The sequence below is a fragment of the Venturia canescens genome, chromosome 8 (genome assembly GCF_019457755.1).
Source record: "Venturia canescens isolate UGA chromosome 8, ASM1945775v1, whole genome shotgun sequence".
NCBI classification, from domain to species: domain Eukaryota; kingdom Metazoa; phylum Arthropoda; class Insecta; order Hymenoptera; family Ichneumonidae; genus Venturia; species Venturia canescens.
In genome coordinates this window covers 16741721-16757135 of record NC_057428.1, presented here as the reverse complement: position 1 = coordinate 16757135, position 15415 = coordinate 16741721, and the positions used below count along the sequence as shown (strand labels likewise).

The following is a 15415-nucleotide window of genomic DNA, read 5'->3' as shown; positions in this document are numbered from 1 at the left end:
CCCGACTTCAATTACTTCTCTGACAAATAATCCTCGTCAAAAATTCATTCAACATAAGGTATGGAAAACCCCCTTAAAAAGGAATGACTTCTCCACACTTAAAAAAAAAAAACTGCTCGTATATTGTAGCATTACGAAGAGAAATCAAACTTCGTGTAATCAAACTCGCCCTTCAAAATAACTAAAATCCTGTACAACATTGCTATATGAAAATCTCTCAACTGACCCACGCCATCCGCAAATCCAGATTATTGTGCCAGAAATCACAAGAATGGATAAGAAGTAGTTATTTGACCTTCCCATAAAAAATCCCTCTAAATGATAAGTTGATTTTTTATTCTTTCATCGATACCTAAAAAAGACAAAATGCTAAGAGCCAGTAAAAAATGTTTTTTCCCCTTCAGCTTTAATCTATGTAGAATTGATAAATTGTGTATTTACATCGAACCGTACCGGGTCTCTTGATATCTTGTTGACTTTCGAAAAATCGTATAGTGGCTGAATTGAATTTCAAATTCCAAATAAAAGCATATTTCGCCCAGAGTTTACGGGCGGCTCTGCTTTCGCTTACACTTCTGTGAAAAAGATGGGGGAGAGACAGTCTGTATGGTCTGTATTTTGTGATTTTGTGCCTCGAACATAACCTTTGGAAAACCTAACCTATAATTCAGCCGTTGTCCGCCTAGAACGGCAAATAGCTCAACCGGTTTTTTCAATAAGCTAAAAAATGCCGATTAAATTGATCGGTCGTAGGACCACTTTTAAGGGTAAAACCCTGTGGGAAATTCTTGGTAATTTGAAGAACTTTGGTGTTGGGAGAATTATTATAAGACACATGTTTCAACGTTATCCCGAGCCCTCGTACTTCAAAGTACTCAAAGTGGCTGCAATGCCTAACGAAGTAAGTATTTTGATTAAAAGTTAAATAAATTTCCAAAAAAGATTATAAGGCGAGTGACTTTTCAATTGTTTCATAGTTCTTGAGAATAAAACGGAAATAAACAAAACAGATCCTTCATACGTGAACTATCATGAGTGGCGTACGGTGATATCTCAAAACAATTTGATCCATTTGAACAATGATATGTGCTGTAACTGTTGAATATATATCAGAAATATTTTCTGTAGCATTCAGATCTATCAAACTATATCAGCAGCTGTCAATTTTCAAATGATTCATTCTTTTAAATATCAAACTGAAATTCATAAGCAAAGAATTGTTTTCGATTTGTTTTCGATCACCTTCAAGGTATACATACTATAAAATAGAGATCTGAAATTGTTAATTAGTGAATGAATGCAAAGTCAAACATTAAACTTTTATTCATGAGAAAATAATAAAAAGCCCCCGAACGCATTTTGAGTTGTCGAACGTATAAAGAAATCTTATTCAGTATGCATGTGATATGAGGATCAAAGTCTGCCAACTATTGGTGAAAAAAAACATGCCGATAAATTTGAATGCTAGATTTGAAAAAATATCAAGACCTGAAGATTTTGAAAAATGATTATGACTAATCAACAAAAAATATTCCAGGACCCTCGTAAAGTAATGGTTCTGACGGAAAGGGTATTTCGAGGACTCAAGTATGAGAAACTTGTCCAAATTGACTCAACCAGTTACAAAGCAGATTACCAGCTCATACCCAAAGATCAAGAGTACAAATACAAACCATTGGAGAAACCGGAAAAAATTATAGTGTCACAAACAATGCAATTTCCACCGTTGCTCAGAGAAATACTGTCCAGAAGATTAAAAGCGAAGGGAATAACAAAAGAGCCAGAATTACCTGTGTGGCTCAATACTTCTGGTAACAAAACTTATCGGCTTGCAAAAGAGGGAGAAACTCCAACCAAAAAGTTTACTATAGGTCTTGGCGAACCAGCCACTCCAAGCCTCTATGCCAATTGTAAACCCATATGAATTTCGTTTATCTTTTCTTAAAGCTGTACAGTTGTTTTTAATAAAATATGTAGATGAAAGTAATCGAATAGAATCATTAACATCATTATATCTTCCACTGAATATTAGAACTATCGGCATTAAAACTTTCTCATTTGTTATATCTGATCAGGATAAATGATTTCCTAAAAATAATTATTTGAACCTGATAAAAGCAATTGCCCAAATTACATATTTCAATCGATTTTTTTTTCATACGAGAAAATTCTTTTTTTTTCATGAAATATTGTTTAGAGTCATTAACTTATTATTGACGACAAATTATGAGTGATCGAAAAAGTGAATTGTTTTCTCAATTCTCTTCTATTTTGTAATTACGATCTACATGTAATCAATATGGTTTTTCACGTTTTTTTGCCAGAAGTTTATACCGCTCGCAAATGTTCAGTTCTTTGGATGGTGCAGAATCCCGAGGGAGATCGATACTCTCTTTGTCCTGTTTTATCAACTGGAAACAATATTACGTCAAAATCCGGCTATTCCTTTTGAAGAAGAGATTAGAAATTACGTACTTTCCAAAACTGACGCATTTCTTGCACGTCTTCTCGCTTTCGAACAAGCCAACCACGAACATAACGCTGTATTCGAGTCGCAGCTTCATCAGTTGGCCAGAGCCAAGATTTCGGAAATATAGGTCGAGGGCTGTAAACGAACAGTTCTCATGTCATATTGAAAGAGGATTTTTTGTGTTGCATACTAATTATTTTTAATGATTTTTTATTGAAATCCGTGGTATTTATTCGATTGATTTTTCTTTGACAACTCAAGATTTAGGTGTTGACTGAAAATATATTTTTATAGTTGTCGTTTGTATCGAAATTTTTGGAGCAAACTCCAGCAACTTCGAAATATTTTCATCCTAATATTACATGAAAATCTTAATGTTGTAAGATATTTTTTAAGAGAGAATCGAAACTTTGCTTTCCCGTGAAACATTGACACGAACATTTATTATGATAAGAAAACAACTCAATTTTTTAGTCACTCCAAAGCTTACGAATTGAGAAATCTTTTACACAAAATACCTAGAACCATAGACGGTAGGTCCTTTTAAAATTTCGCGAGTAATCATTCAAGAGTGTCCTGGAAATGTACTCTGAATGAATAACAAAAAAAAGTGAATGTAAAATGCGATACCACGACCCTAATCTTTTAGAAAAAATCTTTAAAGTAAAAATGAACTTGCTGCAATTTCATCAAAAGTTTGAATTGCGGAATTTCATAAACGTCCAGCCACTTCGTTTTAGTTGATCGTTTCGGATTGCTGTTCCAAAGATATTCAGCCAGATAATCTAAGCCGTTAAAATGAGATTTTTGCACTCGAAGGACACCCAAATTCCGAGCCTCGTTTAACATTTTTTCCAGCGCTGTTAATAAAATTGGAAATATTTCTCTGTCGAGATAATTCGCAGGTGAGTTGACATTTTTCGAAGAGTTAGTATTCCGTTCGTCTAGCCATTTTTCATAAAAACGTGCTGATTCTTTCGACTCTTCCAGAATAGTCTGCCACAAGGATTTTTTATTCCTATTATTATGTGATTTTTCTGATTCGTCGTCCGACTCTCGAGATTCGTTTCCTGTTTCACTCCTGCTGACTGATTCGACGTCACAGACGCATGTCGATTCCTCATCGAGAGTCTTCGATCGACTCGTGTTTCGAGGAGATACACTTTTTGCCATTCAAGTATTCTTTTTTTATTCTTATCGTCGTATTATTACCAAATTTTTTAACCAACAAATGTTTGTCTCGAAAATGCTATTTGATCAATTTTGTTTTTGTTTTTTCACAGCGCACGCAAATTGGTAAAATTCACGCGGCAGAGGTGTCAAAGTAAACGTCAAGTACTAACATACCCCTCGAAATCGGACGAGGTAAGAGCTGCGAAACGAGATCAGTGATTTCGAACTTCAAATTTAGCGTACAATGTGTGGGATAATCAAAAGTCGTGGTTGAGATTTTTTTAATTTATGGAAATATATAAAAGATAACATATTTTGGAGAAATTTCTTGGAGTTTCAATTAAGAGGATGCCCAAATGCAACATGAGTGCTACAAGCTTTGTCCTCGAGTCAGAGAACAGCTGCGAAAAGCTCGTGAAGGTACGTAAATCGAAGTCTTGTTTCCTCTTCTGAACCAAATTGAAATTTTTTTCCAACTGCTTTTCTAGCTCCCTCGCAGAGTCAATTGACTTACGGTTTTAACCACAACTCGTTGATCTCTAAAAATTCGAAGATAAATCTTCGTCATAAAAATCAAACCACACTTCGCATTTTTATTCAAATGACAATAACAATTTTTTCGGAATAGCAACGTAATTACTTAAAAAAAAAAGAAAAACTTACACCCTAGAAATTATTAACAACTTTGTTATGAATATTTTCACAAGAGTGGAGGCCGAATCGTCAGACGGAATGTAGAGTTACATGTAATATACGCAAATCGTATTATCAGTCTAATAAGATTTAAAACGGTATTTCAAAAATTGTTTTTTGAACACCATTATTTTTATAATTGATTTTTCCATTAGCCCATGACGTTGTTGCAAAAATAAGTGATGTACACAATTGTTCAGAAGTTTGTTACGAACGACTCGAAAAATGTGTGGAAAATTTGAATAATGACCAAACTTATGCACACTACGACAAAAAACTTCTCGTTTTCGTCTGAGAATATTAATCTTTGGCAATCTATTAATTGAATAGTATAAAGTATAAATCGAACACTTCTGTTGGGAAAAAACCGAAGAAATTATGAAGATTAAATTTGCAACAAAACAGCTCAAGGAATTAGAAAAATTAGTGTTATCATTAGAACACAAAACTTCCTGAAAATTTCACGCTATTTAATAAGCATTTCAATTATATCTCTCTTGAGGTAAATAATAACAGACACTTATAGCAAAATTTTTCTTGTTTCTTTATTTTACGATATTTGCCCCATGATCTTTATATTTCTAGCTGAAGAAACATCGGATGACAGCGAATCAGGATCGTACGAAGGAATTGAAGGAGTGGCTGGGCCATCGGGAGTGAGAAGGAGAGGAAGTGAGAGTAGCAGCCATTATTCGTTGGATCAACCAAATAAAAAACGAGAACAATTAAATAAAAGGCCACCTACAAAGCGGAATGAGTCGACGAGAAGGAAAAAGGAAGGTAAATTTGAAAAAATAAACGTCAGCGCATTGAATTCAATTTTAATGGAGTAAAAATTCTGTTGCTGTAGAAAAAGTTGTAAAAAAGAGGGATCGCGAGGCTCAGGGACCATCGAAAAATCGACGTAAACGAAAAGGCGAAGATTCGAGGAAAAATGAAACTGCCAATTGCGACCGAAATTGTCGCGGAATTGGCCAACCCACGACGAAAATAAAAAATAAAAAGCGACAAGAAACATTTGATGAGTATATTATCAACAAGGGCTTATGTTATTTCGAAGATTTATGCAATTGTAGTTACGCATGTTTTATCAACCAATTATGGAAAGATTCGTTCGTCACAAGCACAATTGCATCCGCTGCTCTTTTCGCTATTGGTCTTAAACTTTGCTGCGAAATGGATGGTTGGAGCATATAATTTTAAAATAAACGACTCTTTGAAGATTTTTTATTTCTTTGAACAGCACCCCGGAATTATGGTCGATATCAGTTTTAAATTTATAGAATACAGTAGTCTCATTTTGTACTGCAACGTCAATTTTTATTGCAATAATTCTCTCTTTATACATTGAAATTCTGTAAAAATTAAGCATTCGTCATAATTTACTTTTTTCGTAAAAACGAAATTATTCAGAGCTTAAATAAAGTTCGTTTTGTCGAATAATTATTTATCGAGGAAAGAATTTTCGTCTCAACAAATACAACAACAAATTCAATTTTGCTCATATTCACAATAATTGGATAAAATTTGGGTGGATATTTACGCATGAATTAATCACTTTGTGCTACAAACATGTGCTTGTCTGTTGGCAAAAACAAATTGTTCATCGAGCGAAATTCCATCGAGATCGATGACCAACTAAATCATTCGCTATCTGAAAAGAAAATATTGTTAAATTCACGATATTTTCGTCCAATTAAAATGAATTTAGTTCAACAAATAAAATTTTTTCCTCAGCACTGGCATCAAATGAAGTTGAGTTCTCTGGGAAAAAACCATTGAGACGTTTTTTCGAGAATTTGTCTGCGATACGAAAACAAAAAACTTGTTCATATTTATTTTCGCAAACATGATGAATTTTCGACCGTCCAAGTGCCTTTGAAAATGTCGTGAAAACAAAATCGTCACGTAACCGATATATGTACAAAGGAGATGTAAAAATGAAGGTCTTAAATTTTGTTGACCCTTTGGCGCTTGAAGATTTTGATAGTGGCTAACAAGGCGATTATAGTGATTAGGACAATGGCGGATAAAATGTAAGGTAAAACGAGATGAGTGTCAATCGACTTCGGAGAGCTTTTCACGACCGGATCTTCGGGAAGTACAACTCTGAATGTGATATCGTTTGACCAATCGATCGTTTCATTTTGGGTGCCTTTATTTTCGAGGCTTCGAACTCTTCGCGAGTGTCCTGCAGGGCAATGAAGAGCGCAATCTGCACCGTCCAGGCAACCGGTTATTCGGACATTCATCACCATCTCATCGGTAGCTTTCATGTTGTCGAACATAAAAGCTTCGAACATGAGATAAGTCTCCAACGGTGAGACTCGGTACTGTTCTCTCGAGCAAATCTCCTTTACTTGGGGATTTAAGCACCCGTTGGCATCCAATATCCATAGACTGTTCATTATTTTCGTACGACTCGCCTTTTCGACGTAATGTACCGTGACGTCACTGATCCTAGAGTACCGCCAGCCTGTCAATTAACATTAATCTTTATTCAATTATATTATTGTTTTTACTTCGTACATTTTGATAGATTTTGATGTAATTTTTGCCTGTAAAATGAGTGGATGAAACTACAGGATGAACGGTTTCAATGTTATTGAGAAAATAAATTCAATGTCCAGTTCTATACGAGTATCATAAACACGCTTCAGACTTTAGCTTTTCCCACTGTTTTTTAACCATTCGTTATTTTTGGGGGAATTCCGGACGTTCGGCTCCGATTGATTTTTCTATTTCCTAACCAATTGTTTTTTTTTCTTCAAATTTCAGATACCTCGCAAACACTGAAAGAAAGCCCCAACTTATGATATTGAGTGGATAAATGAAGCAGTGGACGATGTGAAAACAAAAAAGTTATTTTTGTTTTGAAAAATATGAAGATCCACCATCCGAAGACTGGGTTATGTGAATCGAGTGAGAAATGCGGACTCTCAAAGTTGCACGAGCGAAAAGACGAGTCGAGAATTTATTTGCGATATGTGTTGTAATTTCTAATGCAATCTAGATTTACCCCAAGAGCGGTCCGGAATCACCTCGGACGTTCAGAGTAAATCCGAATTTACGAAGTGTTGTTTTTGCTTAATGTCTAGCAATTTTTTGACCTATCAGTTTGAATTTACATCGGAAATCGTAAACAAGATATCGAAAATACATCTCAAATCTATTTTTTAATTTCATCATATCCGCGTCAAAAATAATAGTAATAAAATTCGCGTGAAAAAAAATATCACTGTACGTAAATGATCGAATGTTCCAGGAAATCTTGCGGTTCTCCCGATACCAAGTGCGTGGCACAAAATCATTATGACAATAAGAATTAATTACGCGTCATGGAATCCTAATTTCGATTGGACTTCAGGAAGTAATTAAACTTAGAAGGAAAACATAAAATTTACATACCGTCCCCTTCTCTCACCAAAGCTCGCAACAAAACTTCCTCTCCGAGAATAACGGTTCCTCCCGGTTGTATTTTAGCATCGAACAAATGACCCGAGCCGAACGTCTTCCGGTAGAGGCCAACTTCCGTCTCGAAAACATTTTTGTAACCACCCGTTTCTACCTTCGGCGTGTTTCTGCCTGATCTACGTATAAAGTTAATTCCACTCAGGAAAAATTGTTACTTATTTCGATTACTCCATTTCATTATTAATGGTAATTAAAAAAAAAAAAAAAAAAAATGGTAAATGAGGTCTGCGAGAAGGTACAGAAGTCGAGCAATGGAAAATTTGATCATGTGACTTTTTCACAAATGAGCAAAACAAACATGAAGTGAATTATTAAAATGGAGGCTTATTTTTTCGTGTAGATAATATGAGTTTAAGATATTCCAGGTCTGAGTGGTGTCGATTGTTGATCAAACGTCGAAATCACTGACTTAAAAATTGAGCGATTCTCAAGCGTGGAATCGTTAGTTCTTTTTATTCAAATGGGTTCGTGCGTCTTGAATTTTGGAAGTTGTTCAATTCAAAGCACTTTCCAAAAAAAAAGGAAGACCGAGAAATGAGGCTTTCCAAGTCTCCACATAAAAAATACGAAAGCCCTTAAAAAAAGTTTCATCAGCTAATAAAACTGTTTTCAATAACTCACGTATCCAGAGTTTTAACGTTGACCTGTTTCATGTGCGAGGCGGTTTTATCCTGAGTCTTGCATCTCAAAGTGACTTTATGATCTTCTTTAAGCCTGAGGCCGGAAATGGCCGGAAAACGGACGTTCAAGCAGTAATAACGTTCGCGATCGTTGGAGCACTCGTGAACGCCGCAAGCCCAGAATAACTCATGTCCAAAGTTGATCCTGTATTCGTCGTTGATTCTCTCGATGCGACAGGCGTCAGCGACAACTCCGTCGATAATCGGTCGCTCGGTGACTCGAGGGGGTCTCATTGAAACTCGGAAGAAAAGATCATCACCGCTGTTCAGGCACGACATCGAGTTCACCTGGACATAGAAATCGCTGAATTCTTTGGGCACGGGATCGATCTGCGAGACTCCTGATATTCCGGTGAATCCGGCGAAACTGGAGGTAGAACTTCTCGGCGATGTATTAGGACGGAAGAAATTGTTTCGGAAGGGGCTTTCGGTCGGTGCCGACGGATGAGTTCGTAGCGGAGCATCCGGTGAGGCGTTTACGGCGAAGGAAGAAGTCGACGGTACGAAAGGCCGGAATCCACTGTTCGTTAATCTCACGCGATTGTCGATTACTTCCGGAACAAACGGATGCTGATCGTCTCCGTTCGGAAGGTACAAATGCCTCGGAGTTTTCGAAGAATTCACTCGAGGCGAAAAATTGATCAGCACCGCGTCAGGCTTGTTCGAAGTTCCGAAGGAGTCGTAACCCGTTGCTGTTATTCCATCGAGTTTCACAGAGACGAATAGAGTCGTCAGAGAAACGAGCGTTACCTGAATTGTTAAAATTCGACACCATGAATATCGAAAGCGTTATTCGAAACGATAAATTACAAGAGCAACTACGAATAAAGTGAATCCAAAACGCGGTCAAAACTGTTGGGACAAATGGAATTTCTACTCGTATACTTTTGCTTAACGCGGATCATGCCCGAGGGATCGTATTTTACGGGTGTACAAATTCGATCGATTTTTACTCCCCAATCAAATATATTAACACTCTAAATTAATGTCGGAGTCATTTATTCAAAATTGTAGATAAATTTTTCCAACTGATTATTTGACGAATGAAATTACTAGCCATTAAATAAATTCATCACTCACTGAACCCGAAATTTTATTCGTCCCTGGCTAAAATAGTACAGTTTTTATGTTAAAAATCGTTTTAGAGAGGGCGAAGGGAAAACACAAAGGAAAATGAATAAAAAAAAGTGTTAATAAAGAGACAGTTATTGCGTACGTTTTTCGTAAACTTCGTAAGAAGCTTTCATTCGTTATGTGGCTATAACCCTGTGTATTTTTCTTCGTGCTTAAGCACGCTTATCTCAATAACCAATGAGACAAACCCTTTAAAATTTGATGTGCGCGTCGGTCGACAAGCCATTTAAATTCTGTGTAAATTTAAAGACTTTCTTAAGCAAATGGTTTAATGTTCGAGCCACCTTAAAATTCCACAGTTTCCCAATTATTATATTACTGTCGAATATATTTCACGCGAAACAATCGAAGGACTTTAATTGGAGAAAAGGGTCGAATAAAAAAGCACAATAATCGCGAACCTGCATCCACCAATCAAGAGGATTCCGTTTTGACAATGTATCGAGAATAATAAACCGAGGCACATTGATCGGCCCCATGCTTTGTGAGTCGTGTCCCAAAAAATGAATTACACGACGATTTACGAGGCTCGACTGAAACGCCAGCGGCTCAAGAGTTCGGCTTTTAAAGGATCCGCACCAGACCTCGTTATTGTCGTTATTTTGTTGCAAAGAAAAAAAAAAGAATCGCGCTACGTAGAAGGGATAAACACGACCAACCGACGAGGTTTCTCACCTTATTGTTGAAGATCGAAAGAATAAAAAAAGCAAAGAAAACGCCATTGAAGAGACGAGCTGATGACATCGCGAGCGTGTTCATTATTAAGTACCAACGTTTCGTGATTTGGGCGACGATCGGGTACTTAGCATAAAACATCGCCTCGTATCCTCGATATTGCTTCCTTTTTTCTTTCATGAATCAGCTCGCTTGTATCTCGCTTGCTCGAAACGTCGATTACCATGGCCATTAGCGCGTCCCAGGCCAAAGATAAGGTTGAAGAGCGAATAATCGGCAAGGTGGAAAGACGCGCCGAAGAAACTGTACCATACGCATACATAAATCTCTTGTATCGAACTCCCGGCTGGATCCAATTCGTAAAATTCGGGTCAAAGGGTTTCCGTGGCAGTGGAGAGCGCCCGGACAAAGATCACGTTTTTTTAAACTCCACTTGACCAGGGTCGGTCAGTGCACGTTGACAATGACGTTGACCCACTGACAGGAACGTTTCTTGTCGCGTTTATTTCGTCAATGCGGAGGCGACCGAGTCTCACAAATTCCAGGCACAATTACACTAGCTCAGCTAAAATGATTGAACCGACGAAAAGAGAACTTCAACGATTTCAATGTTCGTTGCAGTTTCGCTGACTTATCGTCGTTCTCGAGACACACCGCGCTTAGAAATAAATATTAAGAAACAAAACATTGCAGGAAAACGACCGTTCGAAGAAACATTTGCTACGAATTTCTTCCTGGTTCTTGGACGCGGCGCTCGCGCCTTGAATCATAGTTCAATAAATGACATCATTTATCAAAGTGCTGTTACGAGCGGTCGGACTTAGCTAATACCCATAATTTGATGCATCGCGTTAAGGCTCTGCGCTGAATCTAACGGGAAGGCTTTTCTTGTTGTTGTGTTGGGAAGAAAAAACCGTACACTCGCCAACTTTTCTGACGCTGCGATGCGATTTTTTTTCTTGCCACTTTTTTCCATCAAATTTTCCAAGCGTACAGCCTTTTTCACACCCTTCCCATATCGTGCTGTGATAAGACACGTCTTTGTGGCCACGCCACGTCTTTTATTTCCCTTGCTCAAGTCTAGGAAGTGAGACATGGCTGGACGATCTCGCAGCTCATAAACAGCTGTTACTTACAGCCACAAAAGGCTTGCAGAATATTTCACGGATGCCGAGGATCGGATATTTCATAACGATCTTTAAAAAAATCACGCTTTGCCGGAATAATATAATTCACGATCTCAAAGGAGCCTCGTTAGTATATAATTATCAATAAAAACGGCTGATTTTCAACCTTCTCAAAACGCGGCATCGATGTTCGGCATTGTGAATACATTTCTTTGGGTTTCTCGGAAAAATATGAGTCGATAAAGTGCACGTAAGGTGTGCTTTATTAGCGAAAACGCTTCACCCGTGTCCGCGCTTATTAATCCGCATTTTTTTTTTTTTTTTTTTTTTCTTTCTTCTACAACGCCTCATCCGGACACGTATCCTGCGATGGATTCTGGTTGGCACGCGCTGAACCGATCAACGTAATGACTCGAAGCGATTTTTGAATTAACGCGTCTAATTGCCCGTGAACCTTATTTATGTACTGCAGAATTGTTCTTGCATACTCGCGGATGTATTCCGAAATTTCGCCAAAAAAGTCACCTGCCGGATAGAATTTAGAAAATTTTCTAATTGGGGAACCTCGAGTCGTGGTCAGTGACGAGATAAAATTCGTTGTCGAACTTTTCACACGTTTTTAGAAGCGTTTTAATAAAGGGGGAAAACTGAGTTTTTGATCGGTGACGGAATAGACAAATGATTTGTTTTGGGTCATCGATTCGCAGAGGTTCGTTGACGATCACGCACCGAAAGACGAAGCCCCCACGGTGTGAGAAGAGTGGGAAGCGTCTCGAAACAATTCATGAATATGCGATACAAAATAACGAGAGCCGGTAAGCCGGCGATCATTATTATTTATGTTGTTATTATTATGAATTTTGATTAATTTTTTTTTGCTACAGGGGATAACCCTCCATTTTATATCATGCTCGTTTATTCCCTGACGACGCTTTAACATTTAAGAAACATTCAGACACGACAATATACTCGTACATCTGCAAGTTTGTGCGATTTAAATTTAGGCCACTTCACTCACCGAACCGATCACGATAAGTGTACGAAGCAAAGCTCTTACTTTGCTCGAGGAAAAGAAGAAGAAATGGAAAAAAAATCGTGATCCGCCGCCGTCATATGCGGAAGGATTAAAAGACGAATGTGAGTACGAAAGGAAGAGGCGAAATTTCTTCTCGCTGATTTCTCGTCCGAGAGTATTCCTTGGCCTGGATAAACCATCGACGTTACTTAAACTCATAAATATGGTGCGATTATAAATTCATTTTATTCCAATTTTATGATAACGGCTTTCGAGATTTATTCGAATCCATCAAGCTCGTGAATAAATAAATAATTAATTATTGACTAGTCAATTTTATGAAAACCAATTACACTTGTTTTTTTTTTTCGGTGATTTGAAAAATCTTTTCGGACGAAAAACATAAAAAATGGCGTTTCATATAATTTGGTAGTGAACAAATGATAATTCAATCGAAAGATAACGAGTGTCATCGTTATTGATCACAATTTGTGAAATACTCATTTTCTCGTATTCAGGAAATTGATAAAATTAAGTAAAACACAGGAAAAAGATCTAAAACATTGGAGCAGAAAACCCCTGGAGCGGTTAAAATGGGAGAATAAAGAGGTTAAGAAATTTCATGGGCGCACTGTCCGGATGAGAGACATTACTGAAATGTGGGAACTGCACCACTTTAGTCGGGTGAACGCTCGGATTGATGAGAGATCCTTTCACCAATCGTTGAACTCGTAAAATAAAGATTAAGTTTAAATGTCATTCGGGTGAGTAAATTTTGCGAGTGAAAATGAAGCAATTCACGCTTAATCCTAGTGCGATTTCCGCTTAAATCAACAGTCTCATTTGAAATACAAAAAAATGAGAAAAATTTTTAATTTTTAATTATAAATATAAAAAGATTTGAAATATTTTAATTAACTATTAAAATATTGTTTTTTTTTCTACTAGTAAAATTTTAAAAATTTTGCATTCTTCAAACATAAATATAAAAATATTGATTTTTTAATAAAAAATTAAAAATATTAATTTATTTTAAAATAAATCTCGATAGATAAAAAATTTTTAAACGGTAAATTGAAAATATTGTATTATCTAAAATTAAATTTCAATAATGTTTAATTTTTATTTATAAATAAACAAAGATTAAAAGTACTTCGATTAAATATTAAAAAATCATGAAAATTTGGACATGACAAGGGGAATTTTTTCCTCCAGACGGAATAGGCTTTGTAAAAAATATTTAAATTAAAGCAAGATTCCACTTTCGGTGCGTTGGAAGTGATCTCAATTTTTTGTTCGTTTTTTCTCACTAGGGCTCTTGGAGAAGTTGAATTTTCCGCTTTGCCGAATCCGTCGTGGCGGAAAATTACATATGCGAAAGTGTCGGCTGACGACGCCGAATCGTGTGTTTACCGCACGACCAAAGTTCCCCAATTTCGCACGCAGCTTCCTCGATGAGCTTCCTCGGACTATTCCCGCACATCAATTCGCTCGCCGCGTCATCGAACAAAACGATCGACAAACAAAAGCATGCATGCACGTGCTAATTGTAAAATTGTAAAATGTTCCAAAAATAATTTTGTCTCTACTGCTGGCTAAAAGAATCTTCGTAACTTCTCGAATTTGAGGCAAGAAGGTTTATACCTGAACAGAAAAATTTCATTGAAGGGCTTCGAAACACGATTTTTCAAAACCTCAAAGTGAAATACGTACGGAATATTCGACAAGTTTATTTCAACACATTTTATCAACAAACAATGACCCCAATTTTCTGTCAAAAATTGAACCTCTTCGTCAAAACCCTCGGCAATAATACTAAAATTAATATTTTCAAACTCGCCTGCGTACTTCACTACAGCTACGAGTGTCTAGACTAAGTGTTTTTTTTTACTATCATTCCGGATCAACAATTACGCACCGGTTACACCACGCGTGCCGCAGAGCGCCTCGAATTCGAAGAGATTTGCGGGGATGGCTCTGGTGTCACCATTTTGAAGTATTTTTCAATCGTAACTTTTATCGTACAGTTTATAAAAAAATGCTCAATAACTCTCCTGCGAAAATAATTATTTTATCACATTTTTTTACACGATAAAAATTGTCGAAGAAAAGCATTTTTTTGAATTACTTGGTACGGAGAAATCTTATGTCAGTCTCTATTCTTAAAATTAAATTTCATTAATTTAATGAATAATATTAATTATCATTAATTATATAATAATGATTCGTAATAAATAATATAATAACAATTATTAATAATAATAAAAAAACACTTATAAATAAAAATGAAATTAAAAACTAAATTAAAAACAAAAAAGAGCATCATCGATTAATTTAATTCATGCAATTCCTCTACATGACCAAAGATTTTAGAAAGGATAGTTGGTGTCAATTTTGCGCTAGTTTTTGTTTAAAATATCATTTGATTTTTCGATTCATGCCAAAGTAAAAGCTGCATGGGATTCGGCCAAGATCGTGTGCTCCAGAATGAGAAAAAATGTATTAGCAAAATATTTTATTCCGCAGCCTCGTATGGTTGAAACATAGCAACGTGACGTCATGAAAAAAATACGATCGTTAATGATCCGATGTTTTGAGGAGGGCTGGATAAAGTGGCTAATTTATGGCTCTGCTAACGAGGGCGAGAGTCCGTGGTGTCGGAAAGAACGATACAAACGAGATGAATGAATGAGTACGAGGTTCGAAGGAAGTTGAAAAAAGACGAGACGCTCTTGTAAAAAAGAGGCAAACGGGAGAGCCGAGAGGAAGGGAGACTGATGAGAGAAAATGGAAAAAGAAGAGACGCATTTGCTCGCGCGTCGGTTTCGTTCGTATACGGTCAACATCCAACTGTATATATCATGGTTTGTATCTATAATGGGAGTGCATAAGACTAGGAAAAGTTGTTAACCGTGGCCATGGCCCGTGACAAAAGCGGGGCTTATGGGAATAAAAAAAGATCGAGGAGGAGGAG

General features: G+C 36.7%; 4 protein-coding genes across 5 annotated transcripts; 2 read left to right on the top strand and 2 right to left on the bottom strand.

Moving 5' to 3' along the window:
* Positions 1-593: 593 nt before the first annotated feature.
* Positions 594-1987, top strand: mRpS34 (mitochondrial ribosomal protein S34). The gene is made up of 2 exons (XM_043426166.1): positions 594-901; positions 1538-1987. The coding sequence occupies exons 1-2, from the start codon at positions 728-730 to the stop codon at positions 1922-1924; spliced, it is 561 nt and encodes a 186-aa protein (XP_043282101.1). The 5' UTR covers positions 594-727; the 3' UTR covers positions 1925-1987.
* Positions 1988-2460: 473 nt separating this feature from the next.
* On the bottom strand, positions 2461-3643 carry LOC122415250 (IQ domain-containing protein K-like). Its single transcript, XM_043427234.1, has 2 exons — positions 3150-3643; positions 2461-2605 (listed from the first exon to the last, which is right to left on the bottom strand). Exons 1-2 carry the CDS (start codon positions 3641-3643, stop codon positions 2461-2463), a joined length of 639 nt encoding a protein of 212 aa, XP_043283169.1.
* On the top strand, positions 2605-5562 carry LOC122414665 (coiled-coil domain-containing protein 80-like). 2 transcript variants are annotated; one of them, XM_043426165.1, is made up of 5 exons: positions 2605-3375; positions 3466-3647; positions 3754-4063; positions 4922-5116; positions 5187-5562. In XM_043426165.1, exons 3-5 carry the CDS (start codon positions 4000-4002, stop codon positions 5531-5533), a joined length of 606 nt encoding a protein of 201 aa, XP_043282100.1. In that variant the 5' UTR covers positions 2605-3375; positions 3466-3647; positions 3754-3999; the 3' UTR covers positions 5534-5562. The 2 variants fall into 2 exon arrangements, with proteins under 2 accessions (XP_043282100.1, XP_043282099.1); XM_043426164.1 differs by having other exon boundaries at positions 3461-3647.
* Positions 5563-5639: 77 nt separating this feature from the next.
* On the bottom strand, positions 5640-10147 carry LOC122414664 (uncharacterized). Its single transcript, XM_043426163.1, has 4 exons — positions 10026-10147; positions 8432-9240; positions 7745-7926; positions 5640-6812 (listed from the first exon to the last, which is right to left on the bottom strand). Exons 1-4 carry the CDS (start codon positions 10101-10103, stop codon positions 6286-6288), a joined length of 1596 nt encoding a protein of 531 aa, XP_043282098.1. The 5' UTR covers positions 10104-10147; the 3' UTR covers positions 5640-6285.
* Positions 10148-15415: the final 5268 nt, after the last annotated feature.